This window comes from Lasiosphaeria miniovina (assembly GCF_030549165.1).
Source record: "Lasiosphaeria miniovina strain SMH2392-1A chromosome Unknown B0T26scaffold_5, whole genome shotgun sequence".
Taxonomy (NCBI): domain Eukaryota; kingdom Fungi; phylum Ascomycota; class Sordariomycetes; order Sordariales; family Lasiosphaeriaceae; genus Lasiosphaeria; species Lasiosphaeria miniovina.
This window is the reverse complement of record NW_026848224.1, coordinates 4,309,429-4,334,023: the sequence shown is the minus strand read 5'-3', so window position 1 is coordinate 4,334,023 and position 24,595 is coordinate 4,309,429. Positions and strand designations below refer to the sequence as shown.

Sequence of the window (24,595 nt, the reverse complement as noted above, 5' to 3'; positions counted from 1 at the left end):
GCTGTGTTTTACAGGAAAGACTCTGCGTCTAGCTTGGAGGCTCTGAATGATCCCCCGTTACAAGATTAAAAAAACCAAGCATTCGGTGCCATTGCAAGAAATGGACCTGGTATTGATCAGCCGTCGGATTGGCAGCTTGAAAAAATAATTCTAGGTACAACCTTTTAGACAAAAGCTCATAGCCCAGCCCACGTTCCACATTTTCCTCCCAACTAAGGAAGGTATCCCATCTCTTCACCGTCAACCAATTCATCTCGACCAAATTTACACCCCATCTAGCCCCCCTCTCCCAGGCCCCAGCCTCTAACCACCCGTTAAGCCTACACCTCAGCCCCCGCAACATTTGTCTCGGCCACCTCAGCCGCCACAGCCTTTTCTTCCCCCGCAGAAGTCCCACCCGATGGCGGCGCCAAACGATTCTCGACGCTGGCACCGTTCCCAAACATCTCATCCTCATCGCCAAACAGACGGGCGGCCTCCTCAAGCGGCATGCCGTTGGTGTCGGGCCAGTAGCGCAGGATGAGCACGGCGGCGATGCTGCTGGGGATGATGAAGCACAGGTAGTAGCGCCACCCAATGTTCTCGAGGGCCGTCGGCGCCACCTGCAGCCACACAGCGCTAAGCAGGCAGATGCCCGCCGTGCCCAGCGCAATGCAACGTACACTTCTCTCTGTCAGCCGCTAACGATGCTTTATGGCTGCTAGTTTGTCTTTTGGGGTTGAGAATCGTACTATAACCACGGATGGTGAAATCTCCTCACTTCCTTCAGTCTGCCACCCACCCCTGCCATTTGATAATCAATTGCCGCCAACTGTCATGGCAAGTGCCAAGACAACTGGCTGAGGAATCCCAATCGGGGCGGGGCCGGGTGCGGAACCGAGTGGCCCGTGTGGCGCTCTAACACGTGACCCACACACCAACCTTACTTCTTCGAGCCCCGCACAGAATTTGGGGCTTCTTTTCCTTTTCTTTTCCTTAGATTTAGATTCTACGAATACAGCGATCGTAATGCAGCCTTGCCTCATCTGATCGACTGTGCGGTGACACCAACTCGGGAACTTCAAGATGCTTCCCTCTTCTACCGAGCAGGAACTTGTGGCACACGCAAAGTTGATAGATGGATGCATCATACTCAGTGTTGTGCAAAGGTGCGGCCGTTTTTGGTCACGGGTGTGAATTTGAAAGGGGCGGGGGAGCTACTAACTGCCTCCCCTCACCTAAGGGTTAGAGCACGGGTATACGGAATTTACAGGGCCGCGGCTGTGCCTGCAAGTAAGACATTATGATGTGGTGAGATTGTACAGATCAGTCAGGGTTAAAGTGCGTACATCATACTGTACTCGGTGTCTTGATTAGTTAACCCCCAAGCCTGGAATGGTGAGCTCAAAGGAGGGGCGTTCTGGTTTCCAGATTTCCAAGACCCTGGACCTGCCCAGGCGTTGGAGTGGATGCGCGCCAGCTTCGTCTCATGTGATTACTCTATTCCGATTTCGGGACATAGTTATTTGTTTTTATGAGCGCCCAGGCCTTGCTGAAGTCCGTTGCCGCGGGGGGGCACACTGTATTCCCCCCCTCACCCTCCCATCCAAAGAAATTTGGGTTGCCTTCTGCGCACATCCCACAAGCACAACCGACCTCTTGCCTTTATCTTTCCCAATTCAACCTTTCCAAGACTGACTCTCGCAACCCAGCAATCATGGCACACCCTCGCCGATCTCAACTACAAGCAATATTTCCCGTCGCTGGAGCAACTCCCGCCGAAGGCGAAATCGACGTGGCGTACCTGAACCGAGACAGAGCTCCGCGCATGCACTAGTGCGTCTTGGGCGAAATATAGTCCTTCGACACGTTTCTCCGCCGCCGGGCCATCCTCAAAGACCGCGACGGCGAAGAAGTGGTCGTCGCCTTCTATCTCGGCAACTACGACGACATCGTTTTCTCCAAGCTGCGCAAGGGCCACACTATGGCCATCATGTATGCCAACCAGCACGACTTTGACGACGGCACCTCGGGCGTGCGCGCCGAGGACGCCGAGAGCGTTCACGTGAGTTGCTATACTGAACCCGAGATGCGTTCTGGTCTAATCAACGACCAAGTGCTGCACAGATCTTCCCAATGGGCCTCGACAAGCTGAAGCTGCTGGCCGGCGACATGCCGACCTACCCAGACAAGCTCAAGTGCCACGGCTGCGACGCCGATCTAGATCCGGCTGCCGCAGGCAGCTGCGGGAGATGCAAGCTGTACTCGTACTGCGGCAAGGCCTGTTTTCTTATTTCCAAGCTACAACTCCATCGGCGTCGATTTATTGACAGCGTTCATTTGGTGGATAGGAATGCCAAGTCACAGGCTAGAACAAAAACGGCCACAAGGAAGCCTGCAAAGTCCTGAAGGACCGGGCCTTCATGGTCTTGGTTAAGCTCAGATTTAGCCGTTACGACCTCGCGATGCCCTTTATTTTCAATAACTGCGTACTAGGTTGTTGGTAGACTTGGCCCGGTTTCTGGCTTTGATGCCATCCTCGAAGTTCTCATTCATGAGATGCCATGTAAGGGGCCGCACGGACATGTACATTCGGGCGTCGGGATAATGGATATTATCATGATTTCTTTATTCGGCAACAAAGAATTAAGTCATCCGTCTTTCACTTCCTAACAATGTCCATGTGTTTTATTCGCAAAAACTAGTCTGATGCCTAAGAAAGAACTTTCTTATCGGCCAGACCCAAGCTAGATCCGAGCATCTTTACTGGCATACTTAAAGGCCGGTTCATGGGCGAGACTTGGATTTGTTCTGCTAACTTGCTTCGTGTTCAACTAGGGTGCTACTTGACAAGCTGGCAACTAATCTTCCGCCTAAATCTAAAAACGATCCCGGGCTAAACTACTCGGTCGGGCCGAGGCTCGAATCCATGGAACCGATACTGGACACTATGTACCGAGGTGACAAGACCAGGTCACAGAGCCGTATTTGCAAGAGCCCGCCTAAGAAAACGCACAGAAGATCACCAAGGAATAGGAGCCACCCCCCGCACAAACTCACGAAGCCCCTGAGCCAGCTCGAGGCCGTCCAGCACATCCCCGTTTGGAACGTGGAGGACTTTGTGCGCCGGTCCGCGGAAGTCCGCACCGCCGAGTTTGCGAAGCGTCTCCATCGCGGGCCCTCGAGTCTCGGTCCGAAACCATCCAACGCCTTTCTGCTCTACCGAATCGCCTACGGGGCGCGGTCGAAAGCTTTGTTTGCCAGCGGACGCATCAAGCGAGCCGCGGTCCAGTTGTTGAAGCTGGCGAGACTCAGCTGGAAGATCGAGACGCCCGAGGTGAAGGCGCAGTTTCAACGTTTGGCTGAGGTCGAGAGAGAACACCACCGCATTGTGTTCCCCCAAGTCTCGGCAGATTTGCCAGCCGCGGATGAGGCTCTCCAGGATAGGGTTATAGAGGGCGTCGGCGAGGAAAATCCCGAGATACACGACGACGCAGCTGGCCAGCTCTCTCCAGATAATAACATAGACCTCGACAACTACAGCGCAGATAATGTCCCGGACACGGCTACAGAGCTGACTCCCTCTCTGGAGCCAGAAGCCCCTACCAGCCCCACCACGTGCAACGCCGCAGTTCGAGACATGTCCGCCCCTACCCCATTTCCTATCAGCTATCATACCACACCACTGCCGAACCTAAGTGCCATCTCGGGCTTTGGCCTCGGCTTCACGTACCCGCAGAGCTTTCACCCGACGGGGTGTCCCTGCCAGCCGTGCTTCGCGCAATGGCAGCTGAACGGCGAGCTCATCATCAAGTCACTTGAGCTGCTGCATGCTGGGAGCCCCGACAACAACGATAGCATGGAGATAGGCTTCCATTCCGGACCGTTGGAAGCCCCGCAGCTGCGGCATTACAGCTATGTGGATCTGCCCCAGCCCCAGCCCCAGCCGCCTCAGTTCAGCTTCAACCACCGGTGGCAAGAGGACGACGTGTACATGGGTTTCAAAGAGTACCTCGCAAGTATTAACTCACGTTCGAGCCAGGAGGACGAGGTAGCTCCTCCTACTACTTCTTCTTCTGCTGCTACTGCTCTTGCTACTTCTGCTGCTGCTACTCCTCCTGCTGCTACTCCTCCTGCTGCTACTCTTGCGCCAGCTGCGGCGGTGAATGGTAACGGTGACGGCGAGCTGTCGCCAGGTTTACAGATGGATATCGACCTGTCTGAGTGGCTTGACGGCGCGGCGTACTCGGAGCAGACTGAGGCGTGGGCGATGCCGTGGTTGAATTCCGGTGAGGTCTTATACCGGCTGTAATCAGGTATCCTACCTACCTAGTTTATGCCCAGTTGCTAAATGTTTTCTGTCGACTTTGTTGGCTGAGATAACTTGCCTACCTGGACTGTATTTAAAGAGGGCGGTATTTGTTTGCCGCGGGTATTGCGAGCCAAGGACAGCGGAGAGTGGCGGCGCCGCGTTGTGGATTTTCACTATAGAGAGTTCAGATAAAGAATGAGTGTCTTTGCTTGTTTGCTTTAGGTAAGTATGCTGTTTGTAAGCTAGTAGATAACTAGAATGTTGATAAAGAAATTGAGTCTCTTTGTTTTTTTAATTGTTCCTTTGAAGAAATAGTCTCTTGAATGTGCGCTTTGGCGTGAATTAACTATGTGCATGACGGCTTGACACTACCGTTAATAAATGCTGTCTCAGTAAGGAAGAATTGGGTTTCATTTCCTCTTGTCTTTATCGCTAACTAATATTCAAGCCTCTCAAATCTACCACACGCCCCCCACCCCCCACAGTGTATTTCTACCCCCTATGTAATTACAGCTGTCCCCCTATGTACTGACCACCAGGCCACCACCCCGCTAAGTCGGATTCGTAATATTCATGCCCTTCACCCAGGGCTTCCAGAAACCCTCCACACCCTGCGGAAACCGCCACGCCGTCCAATTATCATTCGTCAAGCCCCATGTGTCCGGGAACCCCTGCCGGCCCTCGCGCACGCGGTAGCTGCCCGCGAGGCTCCAGGCCATCCAGCCGGCGCGGTAGCGCTTCGTGAAGTCGGCGAGGCAGTTGGTCAGGGTGTCGGTCAGCAGGGTCGGGTCCTGGGCGTGGCCGAACTCGGAGAGGATTACAGGGGTCAGGCGCTGCGGCGGCGGGCAGTCGGCGGTGACGTTGCAGGCGGCGGGGCGCGGGGCCACGCCCAGCGCGTTGAAGCCATTGCGGTACAGCCCGGCCTCGATCAGCCGGCACGTCCCCGTGTCGAGGTCCTCGCTGCCGGCGTACAGGTGCAGCTCAAAGACGATTTTGTTCTGCCAGGGGTAGCTGGCCAGGTCGAAGAACACGGGCTCGCGGCGCAGCGCGTCGCGGATCGCGCTGCACTTGTAGCACGGCGCCGTCAGCAGGTTCTTGCGCGTCGTCAGGGCGGACACGTCCTCGCTGAACTGCATGCCCGACCACGTGATCAGCAGGTCCGGGTTGGTGGCGAAGATGACGTCGGCGCCGGCCGACATGTTGCTGACGAAGGTCTGCCAGTTGTAGCCCAGCGCGGGCGCGGCGTAGCTCTCGCGCAGCTCGTTGCGCAGCGACATGGACACGACGTTGGTGTGGTTGCGGGCCCAGGCGGCGACGTAGGCCAGGCCGCGGCGCCAGGTCGTCGTGTTGAAGTTGGCGTCCTTGAACCAGGCGTTGCCGTCCGTGTGCGAGCAGCACCACTGCGCCTTGCTGACGTGCACGTCCGGGTGGATGAGGATGCGCTTGGCGGCGGCGATGCGCGCCAGGTCCGACCACAGCTTGAACCGCGTCGTCTGCGCCGTCCAGATGGGGTTCTTAGCCACGATGGCGTTAGTCACGCGCGTGCCGTTGGCTGCCCCCAGCGCCGCCGTCATGGCCGCCAGTAGCGTCACGTCCGCCCCACCGTTGTCGTAGATCTCGTCGACCATCTGGATCGCGTAGCCCCTGCGCGACGCGTGTCAAATCAACAAGGCTGTACCTGTTTACGACACGGCAGGGTATTGACAACGAAAAACAACTTGCATGCGGATGACGTTCCAGCCCACGCTGGCCACCATGTCGAGAATATCGTCTGCCGATGCCCACTCGAGGCCCTCTGGCACCATGCTCTCGCCACTCATCGGCCAATTAACACCAGCCCAGGTGATGACGTCGCCGCGGGAGTTGACAATGTCCCGCCCGCGCGTGCTAAAGGGGCCGTAAGGCCACCGCGTGCTGTTGTCGGCGCTGGCGCTGAGGTCTCGGCCGGGCGCGGGCGCGAGTGCGGGCAGCGGCGCCGGCGCCGGCGCAGGGCCGAGGCCGTAGCACGCGACAGTGGCCGCGGCGAGCAGCATGGAGACGGCGAAGTACATGATGGCTGAGCACACGGCGTTCCATGCGTCGCTCCGCGTCGGCGGATGCGGATGCGGTGACAGGGGGGGTGGAGATGGTGAAGACAGAGGCAGAAGCGAGAGGAGGAGAGGCGTCTCGTCCTGCTTCGCACTCGAGTACTGACCCGAGACTGCAACTGCGACCGCCTCCAACGGCGCGTCGCGCTCCTTCGGGACCCTCACCCCGCCCTGGGCCCTTTCATCTAAAGGACTGGTGCTGGATTTAGCATCCTTGCTGCACATTATTTCGAGTCGCGAGCGGGCTGGCCTTCGGCAGTGGTCGAGGCAGGTCACGTCGACGGGTTATGCGGGGAGGGCATGGCCAAGGCTGGGCCAGATTTAGCCGCCCCATGCCCTTTTCGGCACCTTCGGCACCCCTTTTGCGCCATTGTTTGGGGTCTAGGCGCGGTGCGGGGCACATCCGCCTGTGCCTGGCATAACTCCCGGTCGGTCTGGGGTGCAGGGGCGTATTTGGACACGAGTACGTCACCAAGGTGCTTTCTTAGGGGGGTCGTCATTAATGGAGGCGTATTTGCGAGCTTAGCGATGTGAGTAATTAATTAATCTACCCAATTCTTCAGCACGCTAAAATGAGACAAATAATCATTTTCCCTACTGCCGCTTCGAGTGATTTTGAGACGAACAAAGATACGTCAGGAATGGAGAAACACGTAATTATGTCAGCCCAGTGGAATTTGAAGTGACGCGATAGCTATGGACGGACAGGCATACTCAATGAGAAAATCCAAGAATGCGTCCTCAGGATAAGGGGATGAGAATAATCTTCAGGCTGTAACCGACGACTACTATTGTTCTTCCACGACTACAAAGCTTGCTAGCCATGCACTGCAGCAATGAAACATTTTATCAATATTTTCCGAGTAACCACAATCATATCCCAACCGCTAGCCTATCACTCGCAAAATGGGACACCCGCAAAATGGGACACCCATGGGCAACAGCCTCCTCTTACCACTGTCCAACTGGTCGACATTCACTGCGCGCCCCGTTGGCAGGTCGCCATGTCCCGGACACGGCAGATCGCGACGACAGACGTCCACGCCAACCTGGTATGACATGTAGCGCAATCACGAGGCAGTGTAGGTAGAGTCGAGCGCGCCAAACTTGATGTTGGAGTAAATGACGGTGGCATCGCTTCGGCAAGTTGCGAACACGGCAGGTCAGTATCCACACGCCATTATTATTAAAGGGGTAATGGATGCACAGTAAGTGCTGGACGACTCACGCATTCTTGGACTCGACGTCGGAGGGCACGCCGCTGCTGGTGTCGCAGGTGCCGCGGCCCTTGCCGGGCGTCGACGGGTCGGCATCGGTCGGGTATGTCGAGTCGAGCCAGAGCATGTTGGAGTAGTGCTGCTGGTATTAGCCGGGTCGGAAGGAAGGACGGGACAAGAAACTCACGTCATCCCACAGCGAAAGAACTAACACCATGGGCTTGGCCAGGGCCTGGGCCATCACGTCGAAGCCGCCAATCTCGTTGAAGTGGTCCCCGTCACCAAAGACTTGCTTCTGGGCCTTGCAAAAGTCGGGCGTCAAGCTGTTGCCCGTCAGGCCGGGCCACGTGGGGTTGGGCAGGTCGATGCGCTTGCCGCCCTGCACGTAGAACTGCTTGATCTCGGTGAGCGTGGTGCCCGAGCCGTGGAACTGGGTCACGATGGTGAATTTCTTGTTGGTGTCGACCGTCATCCCGGGGCCGTAGAAGTCGTGCACGCCCATGCGGTACGCGTTGAAGTCGCACCCGTCGGGGTCGCAATCGCCTGCGTACCGCGATGCCGAGTACGTGCCCCCGCAGTCGTCGCCCTTGCACGAGTGCTGCGCCGAGTTCTTGCAGGGGTGGGGCGTGAAGGCCGTCGAGATGCTGTTGGCCTCCCAGATGTCCATTTCGGCGCAGCACGACCCTGTGCCGCCGACGCCGGCGTTGGCGTCGTTGGACGAGGCCTTCCACCCCTCGACGTTGCCCTGTGCACGGGAGACGTAAGTCAGTGCATGTCCTTACCCGTGGCCTCCCGTCACCCACAAGATGTTCTATGTGCGGTTGTTGAAGCTCACCTGGCCGTTGATAAACTTCAAGTCTCGGGGGCACTGCGAGTCGCAGTAGCCGGTGCCGTACTTTGCACCGGCCTTGTTGCCCGAATACTTGCTCATACCGCCGTCCTCGTCCATGCTGACGAAGTAGACGGCGCCATTCAAGCCGCACGGCAGTTTGCTGACGTCGACGTCCATGGTGAACTCATTGCCCAGCAGCGTGAACATGGCGTACTTGGTTGGGCTGGCCATGAGGTACATGCGGGAGCCGATGTTGGTGGCGTACTGGCCCTTGGTGACAAACTTGAGCGTCAGAGCATTCCCAGACGTGGAAGCGCCGTAGGTGGCAGTGTAGTCGGCGCCGTCGACCACACATTGCGAGGCACACTTGGCGTTGGTCGTGCAGGCCGTGTCATTCCAAGTGTTGCCCGTGTAGCAGTTGGAGTACCCGCCCTTGTCGTGCAGCCATCGCCAGTTGGCGTCGATGGTGATCTCGCCGTTCTGGTTGGTGCAGCTGCCCTTGCCGGAGCACTTTTGCCATGTCATTTTTGGGTGCGTCTCCGTCTGCTGGGTGCCTACGCCCTGGCCATTGACCACTGACGCGAGCAGCGACGTGAGGACAGCAAGCTTGGAATGCATGATGCTGGTGGTTTTCACGACAGGCAGCTCTTACAGGCAGCTCTTGGCAATCTGGGTAACTCGGGTACAACTGTAGACCTAGACCTGTGGCTGGAGTCTGTCGAGACTGGACGTGCTGCCTCGCCTGCTACTTATAGCTCTGTCAAACTTACCGCAATGGAGCTCTAGCTGGGGCGTGGCCGCCCCTACTGGTGGGACATTACCTTGCTTAATTACCGCGGGACCCTGGAGCCCAAAGCTCGAGTGGATCTGGAGTTGATATATACTCGGCAATGTGGCCCTTGCTTCCGCCTGTTACTAGATGCGAGGTGAAAGGCCAAGCGTCCAATGGGAGCGTTGGGATCGCCTCGTTCCTGGAATACCCATCTCAGGATAACAAGGTTCCCCACAGTAACGCGGATTGTGTTGCCTCCGAGCTCCCCTGTTTGGAGCTGGAACAAATCGGGAGACACGTCTGCGGCCGGGAGACACGTCTGCGGCCGGGCGACACCAGCCGGAGTCTTCAGGGAGAGCCATCGTGGCAATGGCACTTGAGGTCGGATGGGTGATCTGGCTCGCCTACGCGGCCGATCGTGGATAGATTGCGGTACTTGGGGGCACGATGGGTTCTCATGAACCTAATGCTGCTATCTAATATGGGGAATGGCGGGGACGAATTAGCCACAAAATGAAAGCCTCGGCTGTGGTGCGGAGGTAAATGATATAAGAAACTGGCGACGGAGGCTTCTGGGACAGTGCAACACCGACACGGGTGGGATGCGGCTCAGTTACGGGGTACCACATGTCCTGTGCCCATCTTCTATGGCTTGGATTGTAGATGGGGAGATTCAAGCTCAATGGTGGATAGGAGACCGGCTTTCTTGACGGCTATGCATATTAGACGTACCGAGTGTTGAGTCTGAACAGGCAGAGATGAGTGACTAAGGAAGGAGCTTGGCTCAAGTCTTGAAGCTGAAAGACGGGGTCTGGTAGAGGATAATAGCTTGATTGAGGATCAGCATCTTGCTTCAGGCGCTCGCTTCCAGGCTCGACGTCCGTCCAACCGGCCTAGCCACAGTTGTTGAAATATCGGGCTCGGTGTTCCTAGGAGAATAGAAACCGCATCGGTCTAGAACAATGCAGGTTCAGGCGCTGACAGATCTGGGATGTTTGTTTGGTGTTTCATCTTCCGGCCTGGGCCTTGTCATGGGCTTTGGGATACCCTTCGTGAGTCCGAGGATCGAGATGGAGGGAATGGCACGCGTGTCGGGCTCCCTGGGCACTGCCGAGCCAGCGGCCGCATGTCCCAGATACCTACCTACTGACAGTGTCGACGGCGAGGCGAGGCTTTGGGCCCCAAACTCCGGTGTCGTCAAGTGTGGATGCTGCCAAGGAAGACGAACGACGGGATTGCCGGGATATTATGCGGGGCGGCCGAATGACCACGCTTGCGAATGGTCCTGACTCCCGTCAATGCTGTCCCACCCCCAGCGCCAAGAGCGATTGGCAGGAGATATGTGCCTGCGGGGGTCCCGACAACCGATTAGGCAGGGCAATAACGGATAGCGCAGCCATTGGGCAGCCCTTGACAAGCTTCATTAAAACCAAGAACCGCCAAAAGACAAACCGGTTGCCATCTGCTCAGAACGCGACGACATCTCGGATATCGTTGCCGGCGCATCTTGTCACGTCCGCGGGCGGATTGGTGGAAAGGCGACTGCGGAGGGAGAGGACCGACCGATGCGTTTTTGCAATTCAGTGACAGTCCCCCAAACGGGCAGTCGCTGCTTGATCGATTGTCAGCGACCGCCGCGCCACAACCTTGAAGGGCAGGGCAGGAGCGCTCGCTCTGGTGCGGGGCATTGGATGGCCAGGCTGACCGGAGGCCCCCCCTCCCCAAAAAAAAAGAACTTTAACTTCCCAAGTCTCTCTCCTCTACGTCGAGGCAGTCAACCTTTGCGGGTACCGCAAGCACAACACGCGCAGTTTCGAACGCAGTTTCGAACGTCAGCGTTTGACTTTGTGGTCGCGATAATGCACGTGCAGGCGCACTAGTCAGCAATAATAGCTAGCCAAGATGGCTCAACCGAGCCTGTGGGAACGGCACGAGAGGTGTCGGTGGCACCAGCGGCCTTGGCGATCCCAGGAGGGGGGCAAAGGTACCTACGCACTTAAAAATCATCGGGGGCGACAAGTTCGCGTGGGCCCGCCAAGCGCTCTCGAAAGGCCGCCAAGCACGCAAAGATGACCAAGGTCGGCTGCTGTGTCCTTTGCCGGACTCGTAACGGCGTATCATGCGTTGGATGACAGAGCAACCCTCGCCCTCCAATGACAGCTGCAGAGCTCGCGGGGTACAGCAATACGCTTCTTAGCGCCGAGGGCATTCCACAAGTCCGAGTTTTCCAGGCCCAACCATTATTCAGCAGCCGAGGTAATTCGCGGTTTTGGGAGAGGGTTAGGGTTCTCGCACCAACTGTTCAGTAATCGAAAAATAAAAAAAATCACCCCTCACCTCCGCGGACATTCGAACCACAGGCAATCACGACGCCGCGGGCAGCAGGAGGCCTTAGTAATGGCCTAGATTTGTAAGGTTGGCAAATGTTCTTTCCACGTTGTGGACTTTCCACGTTGTGGATGCAAACGGCACCGAAAATTGACTGTAGCTTCGTTAAAAGGCCAGGAATATTTTGTATATATACTGGACTCGCGGCGATGTCTTTTTCTCAATGACAAGCGAATCAACAGCTCAAACCAGCATCATTACACCTTCAACACTGTTGGCCAACCACTCTTACACCACAAAACAGACCAACAACAAAACAGACCAACCACACCACCACCAACAAACAAACTAAAGCCACCATGTCTTCAAGCAAGGGCCTTGTCCTTGTCAGTGGCGCCAACAGTTTCGTCGGCGGTGCAGCTATCGAAGCCCTTCTCAAAGCTGGGTACTCAGTCCGAGGAACCGTGCGGTCCAAGGCCAGCGGCGACCCCCTGATTGAGGCTCTTCCAGAGTACGCCGACAAGATTGAGATCGTCCAAGTCGCGGATATCACAGCTGCAGGCGCATTTGACGAGGCTGTCCAAGGTGTGTTGGAGATTTGAATGGGAATAAGTGGGCCGAGCTAACACATGCCCGCAGGAGTCGATGCCGTGGCCCACATAGCCGCACCGGTCGCGCTGAACTTTGACGACCCCGAGCCTGTCATGACGGCCGCCATCGAAGGCATCAAGCGGATACTCGAGTCCGCCCACGCAACACCCAGCGTCAAGAGCTTCGTCTTCATGTCCTCGGTTGTCGCCATCCTGAGCCCCAAAGAGGGCGACGAGATTGTCTACACCGAGGCCGACTGGAACACGGCTTCCCTGGACACTCTGGCTGAGCAGGGCAAGAACACGCCCGGCCACATCATCTACTACGCGAGCAAGACGGCGGCCGAGCAGGCGCTCTGGGCGTTCCGCGACAAGCAGCACCCCAAGTTCTCCGTCACGGCCCTCAACCCTTGGTGAGTTTTGGCACCCGACAAGACGCCCACATCTCTGCGGTTAACTAACCTCCTCCACTACAGCTTCGTAACCGGCCCGCCCGTCGTGGTGCCTAAATCGCCGTCGGGGATCAACTTCACGTCCAGGACCATCTGGGACGTGCTGGCGGGCGTGCCGCTGGCCGAGGCCGGGCTGGCGGGGCTGTTCCACGGCTTCGTCGACGTGCGCGACGTGGGGCGCATGGTGGCGTTCAGCGTCGCGCACCCAGAGAAGACGGACGGCGAGCGCTTCCTGTTAGCCTCGCACTACGGGCCCGCGCAGTCCATTGCCGACATCCTACGCAGGCAGTACCCCGAGCGCGCGGCTATCATCCACGAGGGCACCCCCGGCGAGGGCTACTTCCTGCCCGGGTATATCTACCCCAAGGGCTTCCGCCAGGACGGCACAAAGGCTACCAGGGTTTCTGGTCAGGACTATATCCCCTGGGAGAAGACGGTCGTGGACATGGCGGAGAAGCTGAAGCCGCTGCTCACGAACTGAAACTGAGGTGGGCGACGATGCTGTGTCCAACGGCGATGGTGCGGGGGAGGTGTTTGTGGTCTTGGGTTAATTACCGGATTGTGAACGGTTAGACGTAACTAATTAGACGCAGAGCATGAAGCGAAGACTATGCATAGATCTGGCCGCCTTGTTTTCTTTCGGCGAGCTGCTGGTGCGTGGTTCCATTAGAGTTTGTTGGAATTGCGCCGAAACAGTGCCACGCTTCCTTCTTGCACAGCTCCACGTGGTGCAGGCAACGGGAGTGAGAAAGCCGCCAGCTTGCCTCACCAGCCAGTGTTGTTTGATGCAGATCTTGGCTGGATGAGGCAAGTTCGTCATACTCCGGATGCTGCAGGCATGTTAGCTCTGCAGCCCTGGTGTTTGCTCCAGCCCCGTTTTTCTGCAAGCAGAGTTGGCAGAGTTGAAGCTTCAGTGACCAAAGTGTGTCTTCGTACGCCAATACACGCGGCAGTGCGTGGGTGCAACGTTTCGGTCATGTTTGTTCAGTCACTCGGCAACGAATCGATCGTTGGTCACCGATAACTCGGCGTCACAATCACCAAGAAGGCTTCCATTGCACCGACGGGGCTTGCATTGTCGGCCGGGCAAACGTTTTTTTGCGTTGGTTCGCACACCACTTCCGCCTGGTTTTGGAGATTTCCATGGTCTTTTTGTTTTCGGATCTTGGCGTCTCGCAGCGTTCCTCTCGGAAGGTCGCCCTCATTTTGCCTAAACAGACAAAAGCTTGTTATCCGATTCCACGAATGCGGTTGTTCGATATTAATATGAGCAATAGGATAAATGTAGCTTCGGTTGCGATAGCTTTACAGTGGCCAGATAATAGTTCCGTTTCGTGGCCGTGGGTGTTCAATTGCTTCAAGTTGAGCAAGCATCAATCCTCTCTTTGGGCAATCGCCTTACCTACCCTCCTCTTTTTCGTTGAGCTATTGCATAGCCGTATCCCGTGCTACTTGGGCTTCACCAGTGTGGTAACAGTTGCCTCTGTCCCACCGCCGATATGCGCTTCTCCAAGTTTGCCTTCTTGTGCGCCTTGGCCTCTGTGACCTCGGCAGCGATCACGTTCCGCGTGCAGAAAGCCTCCAATCCCACCTCCGATCAGTCCGATGCCTACGCCCGTATCGAGGCCGCCATGAACCTGGCGGTGGCTCGCTACAACAAGTTGACAACGCGCCCCAGCAAGTCCATTACGGCGCAGTATGTCCCTGGCGTGTCTACCGCCGATGGAAACTTCAACGGCAACATCCGCTTTGGCTCAAGCCGGTCGTACATGAATGAGCGCACGGCGCTCCATGAGATATCGCATACGCTTGGTATCGGCCAGACGCGCGCCTTTGACACCAGGTGCGCCGCCAACGACTGGCCTTCCGCGACGAAGCTGCTGAAGTCGTGGGATGGAGCTTCGGCCAGGATCAATTGTGGTGGCGGGCATATTTGGCCTTACGGGCTGAATTATGATAACGAGTTCAGTGAGACGAATGCAGATCGCCACTGCCATTTGATTGATGCAATGTTGGCTGATGGTTTGGCGCCGTGATGGTTTGGCGTCGTGATTGTTTGGCGTCGTGATGGTTTGGCGTCGTGATGGTCTTGGAGCAAACTTCTTCCTACTGCATCTTTCAGACTCGGTTGTACAGCAGAGGTTGTTGAGAAAGGCAGACACGGGCGACGTGTTCGTGGTGTCAATACCCAAGGTATTTAGGTACCTAATTACCAGGCAGCAAGATTTGTCAAGATCAAGGTCGTGTCAAAGAAGTCCAAGTTTTCGATCCCACCTTCCTCTCAGTCTTGTTTACAGACTTCAGGCTTTGCCATTGCCAACGTGCCCGACAACCGTTCTTCGATCGGAACATCCCTGAACTGACACAGACCAAAATCGCTCAACATGGACCCGATTTCTGCCTGCGGTCTTGCAGGGACCATCATCACATTCTTTGGTGGTGCCCTCAAGTTGGCTGCGAAGGTCCGAAAGCTGCGCGGCCCGAACTCGGGCATTGCGGTGGATAATGAGAGTCTCGAATCCATGGTTATTCGATTCAAAGCGTCACTCAAAGAGGTTGAGGCAAGGGTGCCCATTGGCGTAAGCGACGAGGAGGAGGCGCTGCACGACCTTACGGCTGGATGTAAGGAGGTATCCGACGGACTTCTCACATTGCTCGACGAGTTGAAGTCCAAGAAACCCAATTCTTTGCGGGCTGCAGTGAGGGCTGCCTGGCGCAAGTTCAGGAGCAGGAACAAAAGGCTATTGCTGGAAAAGAAGCTTGATTACTATCGCAAGGAATTAGAGACATTGTGTTCAAGAATGATGACGTAAGTGGCAATTTACCAAAGTAAACTAGCACCGGCTCACTCACTGATTCACATTATCTCCTAGATCTAAGTGTTTTGGCCGACTAGGCGAGACACTGGAGAATGGCCAGTCCAGCCAGAGCGAGCTGGAATCTCTCCAACAAAACGTCCGAGCACTTCAAGGAGCGCTCCAGGCGGGTTTTGTCGGGCCCAAAGTTTTGAAGAGCATTGAGAATGTTATTACGCTCTCGAATCGGGCGACAAAGTCCGCGTGTCTCGCATTCTCCATGGACTACATTTCAGCACCCTGAATACCAGATTTGATGATGTGGTTGATCCCTACAGCCACACTTTCAGTTGGATTTTTGATGACGCGGAAGACGAAGTCCCCGCACCAATCCATAAAGCGCGTCGAGATTTTATCCAGTGGCTTGAGGATGGCATTCATTTCTTCCATATTTCTGGGAAACCTGGATCTGGAAAATCAACCCTGATGAAATACTTGTGTGCTCACGAGCAAACTAGACAGCATTTGAAAGTCTGGGCTGGCAAACGATCTCTAGTCCTCGGGAGATTCTTCTTCTGAAAGCCCGGGCCCGATATGCAAAATAAGCTCCACGGACTTCTTCGCGGCCTGCTCCATTCCCTTCTCTCAGAGTCCCCGGACCTCATCCCCATCATACTTCCAAAACAATGGGACGTCTCCAGTACCCAATCGATGGTTTTCTTTGATAGCTACGATGATATTCGCGATGCCTTTTCGCGACTGATCTCCATTGACCAGGTTTATGACCATCATGAACTTGTTTTCTTCATTGGCGGGCTTGACGAATTCGAGGGGGATCACAACGACATGGTCAAGCGGCTCCTTGGCTGGACTGCGTTGAGACCCCTGGGCGTCAAAATTTGTGTATCAAGCAGGGAAGAGGTTGTCTTCCAGAACGCATTTCTAGACTTTCCAAACGTGCGACTACACACGGTGACCAGGGCCGACATATCAACTCTCGTTCACGGGAAGCTAAAAAGCAATAAGTTCTTCCCAAAGCTTGGTACCGATTCCGACAGGGAAAACATAAGAAAACAACTCGTCAATAGGGCAGAGGGTGTTTTCCTCTGGATGACTCTAATCCTTCGTGATTTGGGAGAAGGCTTGGACAGCGGGGACGGGTTGAAACGTCTCTCAACCAAGATAAACTCACTACCAAGCGAATTGGACGACTTGTTCTTGCGCCTATTCAATTCCATCCACAAGGAAGACAAGAGAGAGACCTAGGCCCTTTTCACTATGACGTTGGATTGTTGCCCGGACTGGCCATTGTTTCGATTTAGTTTGCTGGAGGAGTATCTCAAAGACGTCGACTTTGCCATGGATCGGAACCTTGGTATCATCGACTTAACTGGTGTCATGGACCGCTTGGAAAGGGCTCGAAGAAAGATTTATGGAAAAGGAAAAGGGCTTCTCGAGATAGAACTAGTATCTCACCGAGCCACTCCTTCACAATTACCTTTGACGTTCCAAGAAACTGTCAAGTTCATACACCGATCGATTTTCGAATTCTTCGAAAGCACCCCGATAAAAACTAAAATAGCCCAGACATTGGGAAATTTTGATCTGTCGGATGCTTTATGCCAGACATTCCTAGCTCACATCAAATTAGGGGGCCTGGGAAAGGAGTATCTCGACAAGGACAGGTCAGAAGTCACGAGTTGGCATGTTGTTTCTAATTTGTGCTTAAGGGTACCACCGAGTCTTGAATATGACCTCACAGTCGTCTTGAAATGGCTTCGACAACACCAATCAATCGCATCTCCCAGATTCTGTCTATTTCTCGACGAGCTTGCCAAAACTACAACTTCACGTCTGAAATGCGAACGCCGTCACAAATGTTCCAGCTCCCAGCACTCAACACCCCCCCACTGGAGCGGGTCGGCATCAATCATCATATCTCCACGACGAGCTTCAGGGACATATTTGCTGTAATGACCTCATGCCTGGGGATTCCCGACTATCTTACCCATACAAACCAGCAATTCCTCACCAGTGTGAAGAGCCACATGGCGATGTTGACTGTTGTGGTTGCTGGAGCACACGAGAGTACCACGGACGTCGTTGACTTGTTGAGGGTTTTAGAGCCATGTTTCAATCAGGGCCAATCACCAAACGAGGAGTCCTTTATTGGAGGGTCTACGTGCTGGAACTACATAGTATGGCGCGCTGGGATATTTCCACGGAGGCAGGGCTATCGCTACCTCCCAACCATCGCATTTTTTCTACTCATGGGTGGCGATCCAAGGTTCTGGGTTGAATTTGGCCCCCAGTCAGCGGACGGGAAAATAACTCTCGTGCAGTTGAAGTGCGGCCGCACGAAGATAACGATTGACATTGAGGGATGTGGAACAATGTTGACGATACCTGTCACACGACAGCTTACCTCGTATATACGCCGCAACGGCCCGGAGATATCATTGCGGACAATGGTTGGGCAGTGGTTTCCAAAGCACGCCGAAACACTGCAAGGCGTCATCGACTGGATGCTCGACCGAGGAGGAGAGATCACGGCAGATCAGCGACGCGAGTTGAAGCTAATATTTGATACAGCCCTTCGGCCACTGATTTCAGCCGACGCCGCGTTGGAGGAACACGGAGACGCATTTCCAACCATGGAGATTTGTGGCTTGTTGCATCCAGAGTCTCTGGATGACCCGCAAAAGAGATCGTCTATTGATCAGGACTTGGAGTCTCGATATGGAACGTCAACGTCACAATAGACCTACAGCTAGAATTCTACTAGACTTCCACTTTGCGAGTTAGCTGACCACTTTCTAAAATTAAAGCGCTATTGAAGTCACTTTACTATTACCGATGGGGAGAGAAGCCACTGACGCGGGACAGGTGGCCCAGGGAAATGGGGTTTATATATGCACAACTAGAAGGTGATATGCCCCAAACCTGTCCTATTCTAGTGCTCTTTTCTTTCTTTCCTTACCGACCACCTTATACAGGGTGACCGGCCTACCTGCTCCGATCTAACGGAGGGACGTTATTGTTTTCTTTCCCTAGCTTTTGGAACATATCCGCTCTTTGTTACCATGACCTGAGCCTTTCAGCCATGCGCAGGAGCCTGTGCCTTTCTTCGATATATTAACTACCTGATGTGTCCTTTTTCCCCCTTTGAGGCTCTCCTACAGCTCGCCTTGTGTTCATGTTGTTGCTTTATTGCAGAAGGCGGTGCTTACACCACTTCACAACTTCCTCCTGTTTCTTAGCAAAGGAGGTTCTGACTTTAAATTTATGATGCCGATGCCGAATGCCAATCGCGCAGCCAGATTCTTACGAGTTACCTCAAACTTCTAGAGACAGTCTACTCGTACAGTAAGAAGCATCTATTTATACGGTAGGATACAAAAAGTGGCATGCGCGCTGGGGCCCGCCCAACTAAAATCTACTTTTCGCACTGGAAAGGACGCTAATTCCTGGGATGGTGCCAGCGCAACCAATTTCAGATCAATTAGCCACATACGTAGTCGCACCACAAATACACCACAACCACGTCGCCGTCGCCAACGTCGACATACTTCCAAATGCGGACACTCAGGGCCGTAGAATTCGCGCAAACCGTTCATTTCTACAATAAAACCCAAAGGCTTAACCTATGTTGTTGCTTGCATGACATGCTCAAGAATGCAATAAAAATCTGCCCTGCCTAGGCATCCTCAAGATCGCTGCTTTATTGCGCTTCAAAGGCTGCAGCCAAAGACCTCGTAGTACGACGGGTTGTTGCACCGCGCGTGGAAGCATCTGTAATGGCTCCTCGTCCCCTGCGCGCCGTGGGCGTTGAAGCCTGCGCACCAGTTGAAGCTTGAGTGCGTGATGCCCCTGAAGATGCCCGTGGTGTTGATGTCTTTGCAACACTACCGCCCCGGCTGCTAGGGCCTCCCTTTGTTGCCCAGGCTCCCTGCGCCTTACCGCTGCGGCCGCCGCGAGCAGGCGGGGGACTATGAGGCCATTCATTGTTTGTTGCGCCTGCGAAGGCGATAAAATCGTGGTGTCGTTGTTTTAGCTCAATTGACGGTGTTTGGTTGAATGTAGAAGGTTTTAGCCGATTTGGCGGATGCCCTCAATTGCAGGTAAAAATTGGCCTATGTGGCCCGGGCGCAGGGCGCAAGCGGTGGATTTGGCGATGGCCCCAATTGCTAGTAAAAATTGGCCTAGGCGCAGGGTCCCGGCGTAGGGTGCCGGGCAGGCCATAGAAGCGTTCAATCAATTTACGGTAAAAATCCGATTTTGGCTGGGCTAGTGGCTTGGCGCCTTGGCGCGCATGTCAGTGTTTTGGGGGGGTAGACCCACAAGTACACATTTGAACCAATCACAACACACAAAGAAAAGAGCCACTTATACCGGTCTGAGTGCATAATGCGGCCTGAACCGTACGGGCGTCTCCAAACCTGCCACCTGCAACTGAATTCGAGTCTACAACGACATCAAAAGTGATTACAAAAGCATGCAGCTAGTGTCATTCAAATGCGCGCAATTTTTTGATTATTCTGGTACCAATATTGTCAATAGAACATCTCTGGCGCGCCAGAAAATGATGATGCAGGCCTTTCGGGTGGCAGCCAGGCGGCGTTGTACGGCATTCCTGCGTTGCATGTGCGGCTTCGCTGCGGTATATGCGCGCCTTATGCGCGAGACCGCGAGGCGGTAGGGGAGTCAACAGAGGCCTCTACAGCCCGTTTGCGTGAGGCATCAGGGGAAATACTGGCTTCTGAAGCCCTTGAAGCTGTACGAATGTCCGCCTTCTTCTTCTTCGCAGCCCAAATCTCATGAATCTTGTCCGTAGAGTCGAGTAAAAACAACACCAGTTGCTCCCCTTCTTCATCCTGGTGCTCCCAGTTGTTCAGCGCCGGGACCTTTGCAACAAGGCCCTCCCAGTTAGTAAAAAGAAGCTCCTTTTTACCCCGGGACATATACAGCCTCGCAATAGCAGCCTGGAGCCTCTCATCCATCCACATCTCTGAGATCACCTCAAACCACGTTCTTCCAGGCGGCATGAGAGCCTGAGCCTGCTCCTTGCACCACCCAGACAACTAATCTAACGCAATGCCGGAAAAAGAGCCGGCTTGAGGTTTGTTTTCCCCCTGTTGGCGAGGGGGCAAGGGAGGAATCCGACTAAGTGTACGGTTACAACTGTTGCAGCATAATTATGGTTCAACTGGGCGCTTGTATTCGAGCTCGGGGTCTTCCATAGGCTCTTGAAGGTATTTGAGTATATATTCCCGGAAGCATGTGGCGTTGAGGACGCCGAGCAAATCTATATCTATTTTGTCCCGGGCAACAATGTCAGGTTTGGTCCATTTTAGCCACTTGGGGTAGTCAAACAAGCCTCGGAATTCCTCATTGACTGGATGGTTACATTACCAGGCTTCCGTAGAGTAACCCTCACGACTATTTCAGTTGCATATCTTACAATCGGACCATTGGCACTTCCCGGTCCTTCTCTTGTCCTTAACCGTGCACCACCTCTGGCCCTTGCCAACGGCAACCGAGCACGTGCCACCCGGGGGCTCCGACTCGCGGCTTTTCCCGCAAGGCCAGGTTTCAACGGTTTTCTCGCACATGGTGACTGTGAGTAGACGCTTTCTTTGCTCGCGAAGAGAGGCGGTCGAGGCAAGAATCGATCGACAAAGCTGTAACACGTAACCTGTTGACTGGCAAAGGTGCAAGTGAGTGTTAGGGAATAGGTATGATTGTCCGGGTAGGTGGATGTCTCCTACTGTAGTGCTGGTGATATTATGAGAGCTTGGTGGATAAGGTGGATGATGGATTCATGCTGGGAATGCTGATGAGTGCGAACTCTACTTGAAGGGCTGCGGCTTGCAGATACCGACCTATGCATTGAGATTTATACCTGAAATTCCACCTCCTGCCCTTGCCACTCTGCTCCCATTCCAAATGCCTCATTGTGAAAACTTCGTGTTAAACTGGAGCGAACAAGTGGTTTGCTGCGCTGGGTCGCGAACCTGAAAACTTGTTTTAGAAAACGGAAGGAGACAAAACCAAGATGAGTTATTAGACGATAATTGCCTGTCTCTTGTCACCTACAACATTCCCAACGTACCAGCTAAAAGAAACTCGTCCGACTACCTAGATACGCGATACAAACGAACCTCGACCATCAAATATCGGGGCAACGAACCTCGAATCCAACAAACATCGGGGTCAACGAACCTCGAGTCCAACGAATATCTACAAACGTTCATAGGTAACCCAATAGCTTACAAACCAATTGGTCTGAAGTACGTAAAATCAATCTCCAATGTACAGCCCCATCAGCAACAGATTAAACCAGGAAATGACGAATAGGTAGTTCAAGCTTCCAGAAATATGGTTTCTAAATCACTTGGTTTGAAGCACCTAAGACCAATTGGAAATTTTTTCTACATCGGTTTTCCGATACGGGCTGAACGAACCGCTTACCGGTTTTATGTGAGAAACTAGATAAGAAACGTATGCTACTTAGATTTCCACACGCATCGCTAGTAAATCCATCTACCAAGGGCCTTGCCCCCTTGGTCCCGGCGTTTTTGGAGCCTTGCTCCCTGATTTCTCCGTACCTGGACTGAGCTCAGTTCAGTTGAGCGATCTCTCATATTAACCCGAAGTGTAAGTTCTCCAAAGGGAGTCCTTTTTATTTATCGACCTCTTTTCCGCTCCGAGAACATTGAAGCACTGCATTCTACAATAGATATTGAAGCTAGCTACCGCAACCATCTGGACGGGTTACAAAGCTGATGTAGGCGCTCCATACAGCCTAATATAAGATACCCAGTAAGGCGCGACGATTTTGAAGTTTTTTTTGGCCCTTAACTGAGCTCATCTGGCCAATTCTCAGCTGGACAGTTTTGGCTTAGTTGGAGCCTGGAGGTATAATTCTTACCCAGTTTTCCCGCCAACCCACCCACGCTACGCTAGTCAAAATCACACCCCAACTGCTCAGAGCCCGACTGGACGTAGCTCAGTTACAAACGGAGCAGGCTGTTAACGAATAGCTCAGCTCGATGGCATTCTTTTCAGAATTGAGGTGGTTAGCACTCTGCGCAACATCAGCTATATGATCGCAACTTCCACCACTGAACTTCATCATGCATCGTCATCTGCAACAGAAAGACGAGCCCAGGCGAAGTTGTTTAGGTTGCGTGTTAGCCAATACATCATGCTACTACATTCTAGTTGGCCAGAACATATACTGGAACCCATCTTCAAAGACGCGTGGCATATCCTACGACCTGACTGTATTTGGTCAATGACATGTTGCATGTAACTGGCACGCTAACTAGCTGAACGCGGTACGTTCAGTTGGACCTGGGTGCGAATTCCAGCAAGAGTCAAGACTGATAATTAGTCAGAGCGGTCTTATCGACATTGAACCGCAATACCATTCATTAGCACATGTCTCATAAACCAAGTGTGAATGACGGATCGGGCGCAATTAGCTCAGTGGCGAAAGATGCGTCTTTTTCCAGCAAGTCCGCGATCCATCCAGATTCATACAACATGGGGTAATCCACTAGAGCAGCGGCCTCTGACTCCACGTAGAGGAACATCGACGCACGTGGGAGGCGTGGACCATGGAGTGGACATGGAAGGCCACGAGCCTAGAAGCACTGACTCCCACTCCCGCCTCCCCTTTAGAACGAGGATTGCATGAGAAACAGCGAGCACGTTGCATCAGGAAGTCGTATCTTCCGCTGAATGACCGAAACCACGTCGTCTGCGGGACGAACCTTGATGCTGTCAAAGGAATGGCACAACTTGACCATGGCGGACAAAGCCCCACGATTAGACGACCCAGCCGGACTCTGAACTTGGGACGATGGCAGCTTCTGCCGCGGAGCCCCCACCGCGCCTGCTCTAGGCTCTGATCTTTCCGTTCTCCCACCTCACACCGGGCAGCCCCCTCCTCAATCCTCGCCTCCTTTCTCTGTCCTCCTGAGCTTTCCCCCCTTTTCTATTGTCTTTGTCCCCATTCCTGGCATCTCATTTATACGGGTCTGCTCTGACCGAAGTTAGTGGCCGTGCCCTTCTGTCAATCTCGAAAGGGATATAATTCACAGCGGAAAGTAATCAGGTGGTCCTGCAGACTTTCATAACCCCCCGCCAAGCCAGACCCTCGCTGGGGAAGTTTGCCCCCTCATGAGTCCAAAACTTGTTCCTTGTTGTTCCAGCCTGCTGTATGTATGCGGCGCAGATTCGCGGGCGGGTGGGGGAGAGGCGATTGCCCGAGCAGCACGTAAGCCCGATATGCAGGGTGGAATCCTTTTACCAGGGAACCGCGTGGCTGCAAAACCGGGCAAGAGTTTATCGGGCGTCCTGTGAGGTTGCAAGAATGCAGAAGTGCCGCTTTGACCCCTAGGCTCGGCGCCCTCTTCAGTGGAATCCCCGGTAAGACTCACCCATTTCACACGCGTGTTATCAATTCTGCATGCATGCGTGCGGCACCGACGGCTGCTTTTGCTGCATTCATCCCACCTTGCATTCCCTGGCAGCCTTCTGGAGACCGGAGGGCTTCCTGACTTCCTGAGGGCTTCTTTCCTGCCCCGCTGCCCGAAACAGTGTGCCACTGGACCGCAGTGGCACGTTGTGCAGGTTGCAGGGACAAGAGTGGCGATTGGGCGATAAGTCCGCACTTTCTTTTCTTACCCGTACTTTTGCATTCCAGTGCTCTCTCCGCCGTGGCCATTGCGATAGCACCGGCATTGGGGAGGGTGGGGGGCGGGAAATGCCTGAGCTAAAACCGGGTTCGTTCTGAAGATGAGGCCGCCCTCAGAGGCTCAAGGAGCACACACCGTCTCCCGCACAGGCGGTTCAGCCGTCCTGATTTGTTCTAGAAAAGCGGCAGACTAGGTGTGTGACAAAAGCATTGGCAGCCCCACAGCATTCGTCCCGGGCAGCTATATGCCGCCCCTGGAAGATCGACAAGAAAAGAAATCGACACTAGGGTAGACATAAAGTGATCCGTCGCTAGCATCTCCTCGTGGGGCATGCATGGCACTCGAACCCAGAACTAGGGACATCCCGCGGCGCTACTGCGAAACAGACGTGCAGCGGCCGAGCCAATGGCAAAGCAGCAAGACCGGGGCAGGAGGATTGGGGGCTTCTAGCTCGGCGATTGGGAAGCTGAACCAAGAACCGCGACGACGAGGTACTGTCTGTGCAGGTCTGCTTCGCGTGGACAGG

At 54.4% G+C, this 24,595-nt stretch overlaps 7 protein-coding genes across 7 annotated transcripts; 2 read left to right on the top strand and 5 right to left on the bottom strand.

The window, feature by feature from the left end:
* Positions 1 to 299: 299 nt before the first annotated feature.
* B0T26DRAFT_718123 (uncharacterized protein) lies at positions 300 to 807 on the bottom strand. Its single transcript, XM_060442368.1, has 2 exons — positions 732 to 807; positions 300 to 663 (listed from the first exon to the last, which is right to left on the bottom strand). Exons 1-2 carry the CDS (start codon positions 788 to 790, stop codon positions 321 to 323), a joined length of 402 nt encoding a protein of 133 aa, XP_060295014.1. The 5' UTR covers positions 791 to 807; the 3' UTR covers positions 300 to 320.
* Positions 808 to 4,698: 3,891 nt separating this feature from the next.
* On the bottom strand, positions 4,699 to 6,258 carry B0T26DRAFT_718117 (glycoside hydrolase superfamily). The gene is made up of 2 exons (XM_060442367.1): positions 6,014 to 6,258; positions 4,699 to 5,935 (listed from the first exon to the last, which is right to left on the bottom strand). The coding sequence occupies exons 1-2, from the start codon at positions 6,109 to 6,111 to the stop codon at positions 4,843 to 4,845; spliced, it is 1,191 nt and encodes a 396-aa protein (XP_060295013.1). The 5' UTR covers positions 6,112 to 6,258; the 3' UTR covers positions 4,699 to 4,842.
* A 1,277-nt stretch (positions 6,259 to 7,535) lies between these two features.
* B0T26DRAFT_368368 (cellulose 1,4-beta-cellobiosidase) lies at positions 7,536 to 9,181 on the bottom strand. The gene is made up of 3 exons (XM_060434655.1): positions 8,431 to 9,181; positions 7,783 to 8,340; positions 7,536 to 7,734 (listed from the first exon to the last, which is right to left on the bottom strand). The coding sequence occupies exons 1-3, from the start codon at positions 9,043 to 9,045 to the stop codon at positions 7,603 to 7,605; spliced, it is 1,305 nt and encodes a 434-aa protein (XP_060295012.1). The 5' UTR covers positions 9,046 to 9,181; the 3' UTR covers positions 7,536 to 7,602.
* A 2,705-nt stretch (positions 9,182 to 11,886) lies between these two features.
* B0T26DRAFT_742245 (uncharacterized protein) lies at positions 11,887 to 13,050 on the top strand (the record flags this gene model as incomplete). The annotated part of the gene is made up of 3 exons (XM_060444080.1): positions 11,887 to 12,112; positions 12,167 to 12,530; positions 12,594 to 13,050. The coding sequence occupies 3 exons, from the start codon at positions 11,887 to 11,889 to the stop codon at positions 13,048 to 13,050; spliced, it is 1,047 nt and encodes a 348-aa protein (XP_060295011.1).
* Positions 13,051 to 14,068: 1,018 nt separating this feature from the next.
* On the top strand, positions 14,069 to 14,605 carry B0T26DRAFT_783054 (uncharacterized protein; the record flags this gene model as incomplete). The annotated part of the gene is made up of 1 exon (XM_060446736.1): positions 14,069 to 14,605. One exon carries the CDS (start codon positions 14,069 to 14,071, stop codon positions 14,603 to 14,605), a length of 537 nt encoding a protein of 178 aa, XP_060295010.1.
* A 4,228-nt stretch (positions 14,606 to 18,833) lies between these two features.
* Positions 18,834 to 19,541, bottom strand: B0T26DRAFT_873763 (uncharacterized protein). The gene is made up of 3 exons (XM_060448012.1): positions 19,325 to 19,541; positions 19,026 to 19,269; positions 18,834 to 18,871 (listed from the first exon to the last, which is right to left on the bottom strand). Exons 1-2 carry the CDS (start codon positions 19,367 to 19,369, stop codon positions 19,096 to 19,098), a joined length of 219 nt encoding a protein of 72 aa, XP_060295009.1. The 5' UTR covers positions 19,370 to 19,541; the 3' UTR covers positions 18,834 to 18,871; positions 19,026 to 19,095.
* Positions 19,542 to 20,037: 496 nt separating this feature from the next.
* Positions 20,038 to 20,976, bottom strand: B0T26DRAFT_677990 (uncharacterized protein; the record flags this gene model as incomplete). Its single annotated transcript, XM_060440172.1, has 3 exons — positions 20,038 to 20,421; positions 20,572 to 20,675; positions 20,826 to 20,976. 3 exons carry the CDS (start codon positions 20,974 to 20,976, stop codon positions 20,038 to 20,040), a joined length of 639 nt encoding a protein of 212 aa, XP_060295008.1.
* Between the last annotated feature and the right edge of the window lie 3,619 nt (positions 20,977 to 24,595).

Coding starts and splice junctions, on each gene's coding strand:
- B0T26DRAFT_718123 (XM_060442368.1), bottom strand. CDS start 790: ATGGCAGGGGTGGGTGGCAGACTGAAGGAAGTGAGGAGATTTCACCAT. Junction 664..731: donor TTTCACCATCCGTGGTTATA/GTACGATTCTCA, acceptor GACAGAGAGAAG/TGTACGTTGCATTGCGCTGG.
- B0T26DRAFT_718117 (XM_060442367.1), bottom strand. CDS start 6,111: ATGAGTGGCGAGAGCATGGTGCCAGAGGGCCTCGAGTGGGCATCGGCA. Junction 5,936..6,013: donor GGCTGGAACGTCATCCGCAT/GCAAGTTGTTTT, acceptor CGCGTCGCGCAG/GGGCTACGCGATCCAGATGG.
- B0T26DRAFT_368368 (XM_060434655.1), bottom strand. CDS start 9,045: ATGCATTCCAAGCTTGCTGTCCTCACGTCGCTGCTCGCGTCAGTGGTC. Junction 8,341..8,430: donor TGAAGTTTATCAACGGCCAG/GTGAGCTTCAAC, acceptor TCCCGTGCACAG/GGCAACGTCGAGGGGTGGAA. Junction 7,735..7,782: donor TTCTTTCGCTGTGGGATGAC/GTGAGTTTCTTG, acceptor TAATACCAGCAG/CACTACTCCAACATGCTCTG.
- B0T26DRAFT_873763 (XM_060448012.1), bottom strand. CDS start 19,369: ATGAATGGCCTCATAGTCCCCCGCCTGCTCGCGGCGGCCGCAGCG. Junction 19,270..19,324: donor TGCTCGCGGCGGCCGCAGCG/GTAAGGCGCAGG, acceptor CCGGGGCGGTAG/TGTTGCAAAGACATCAACAC.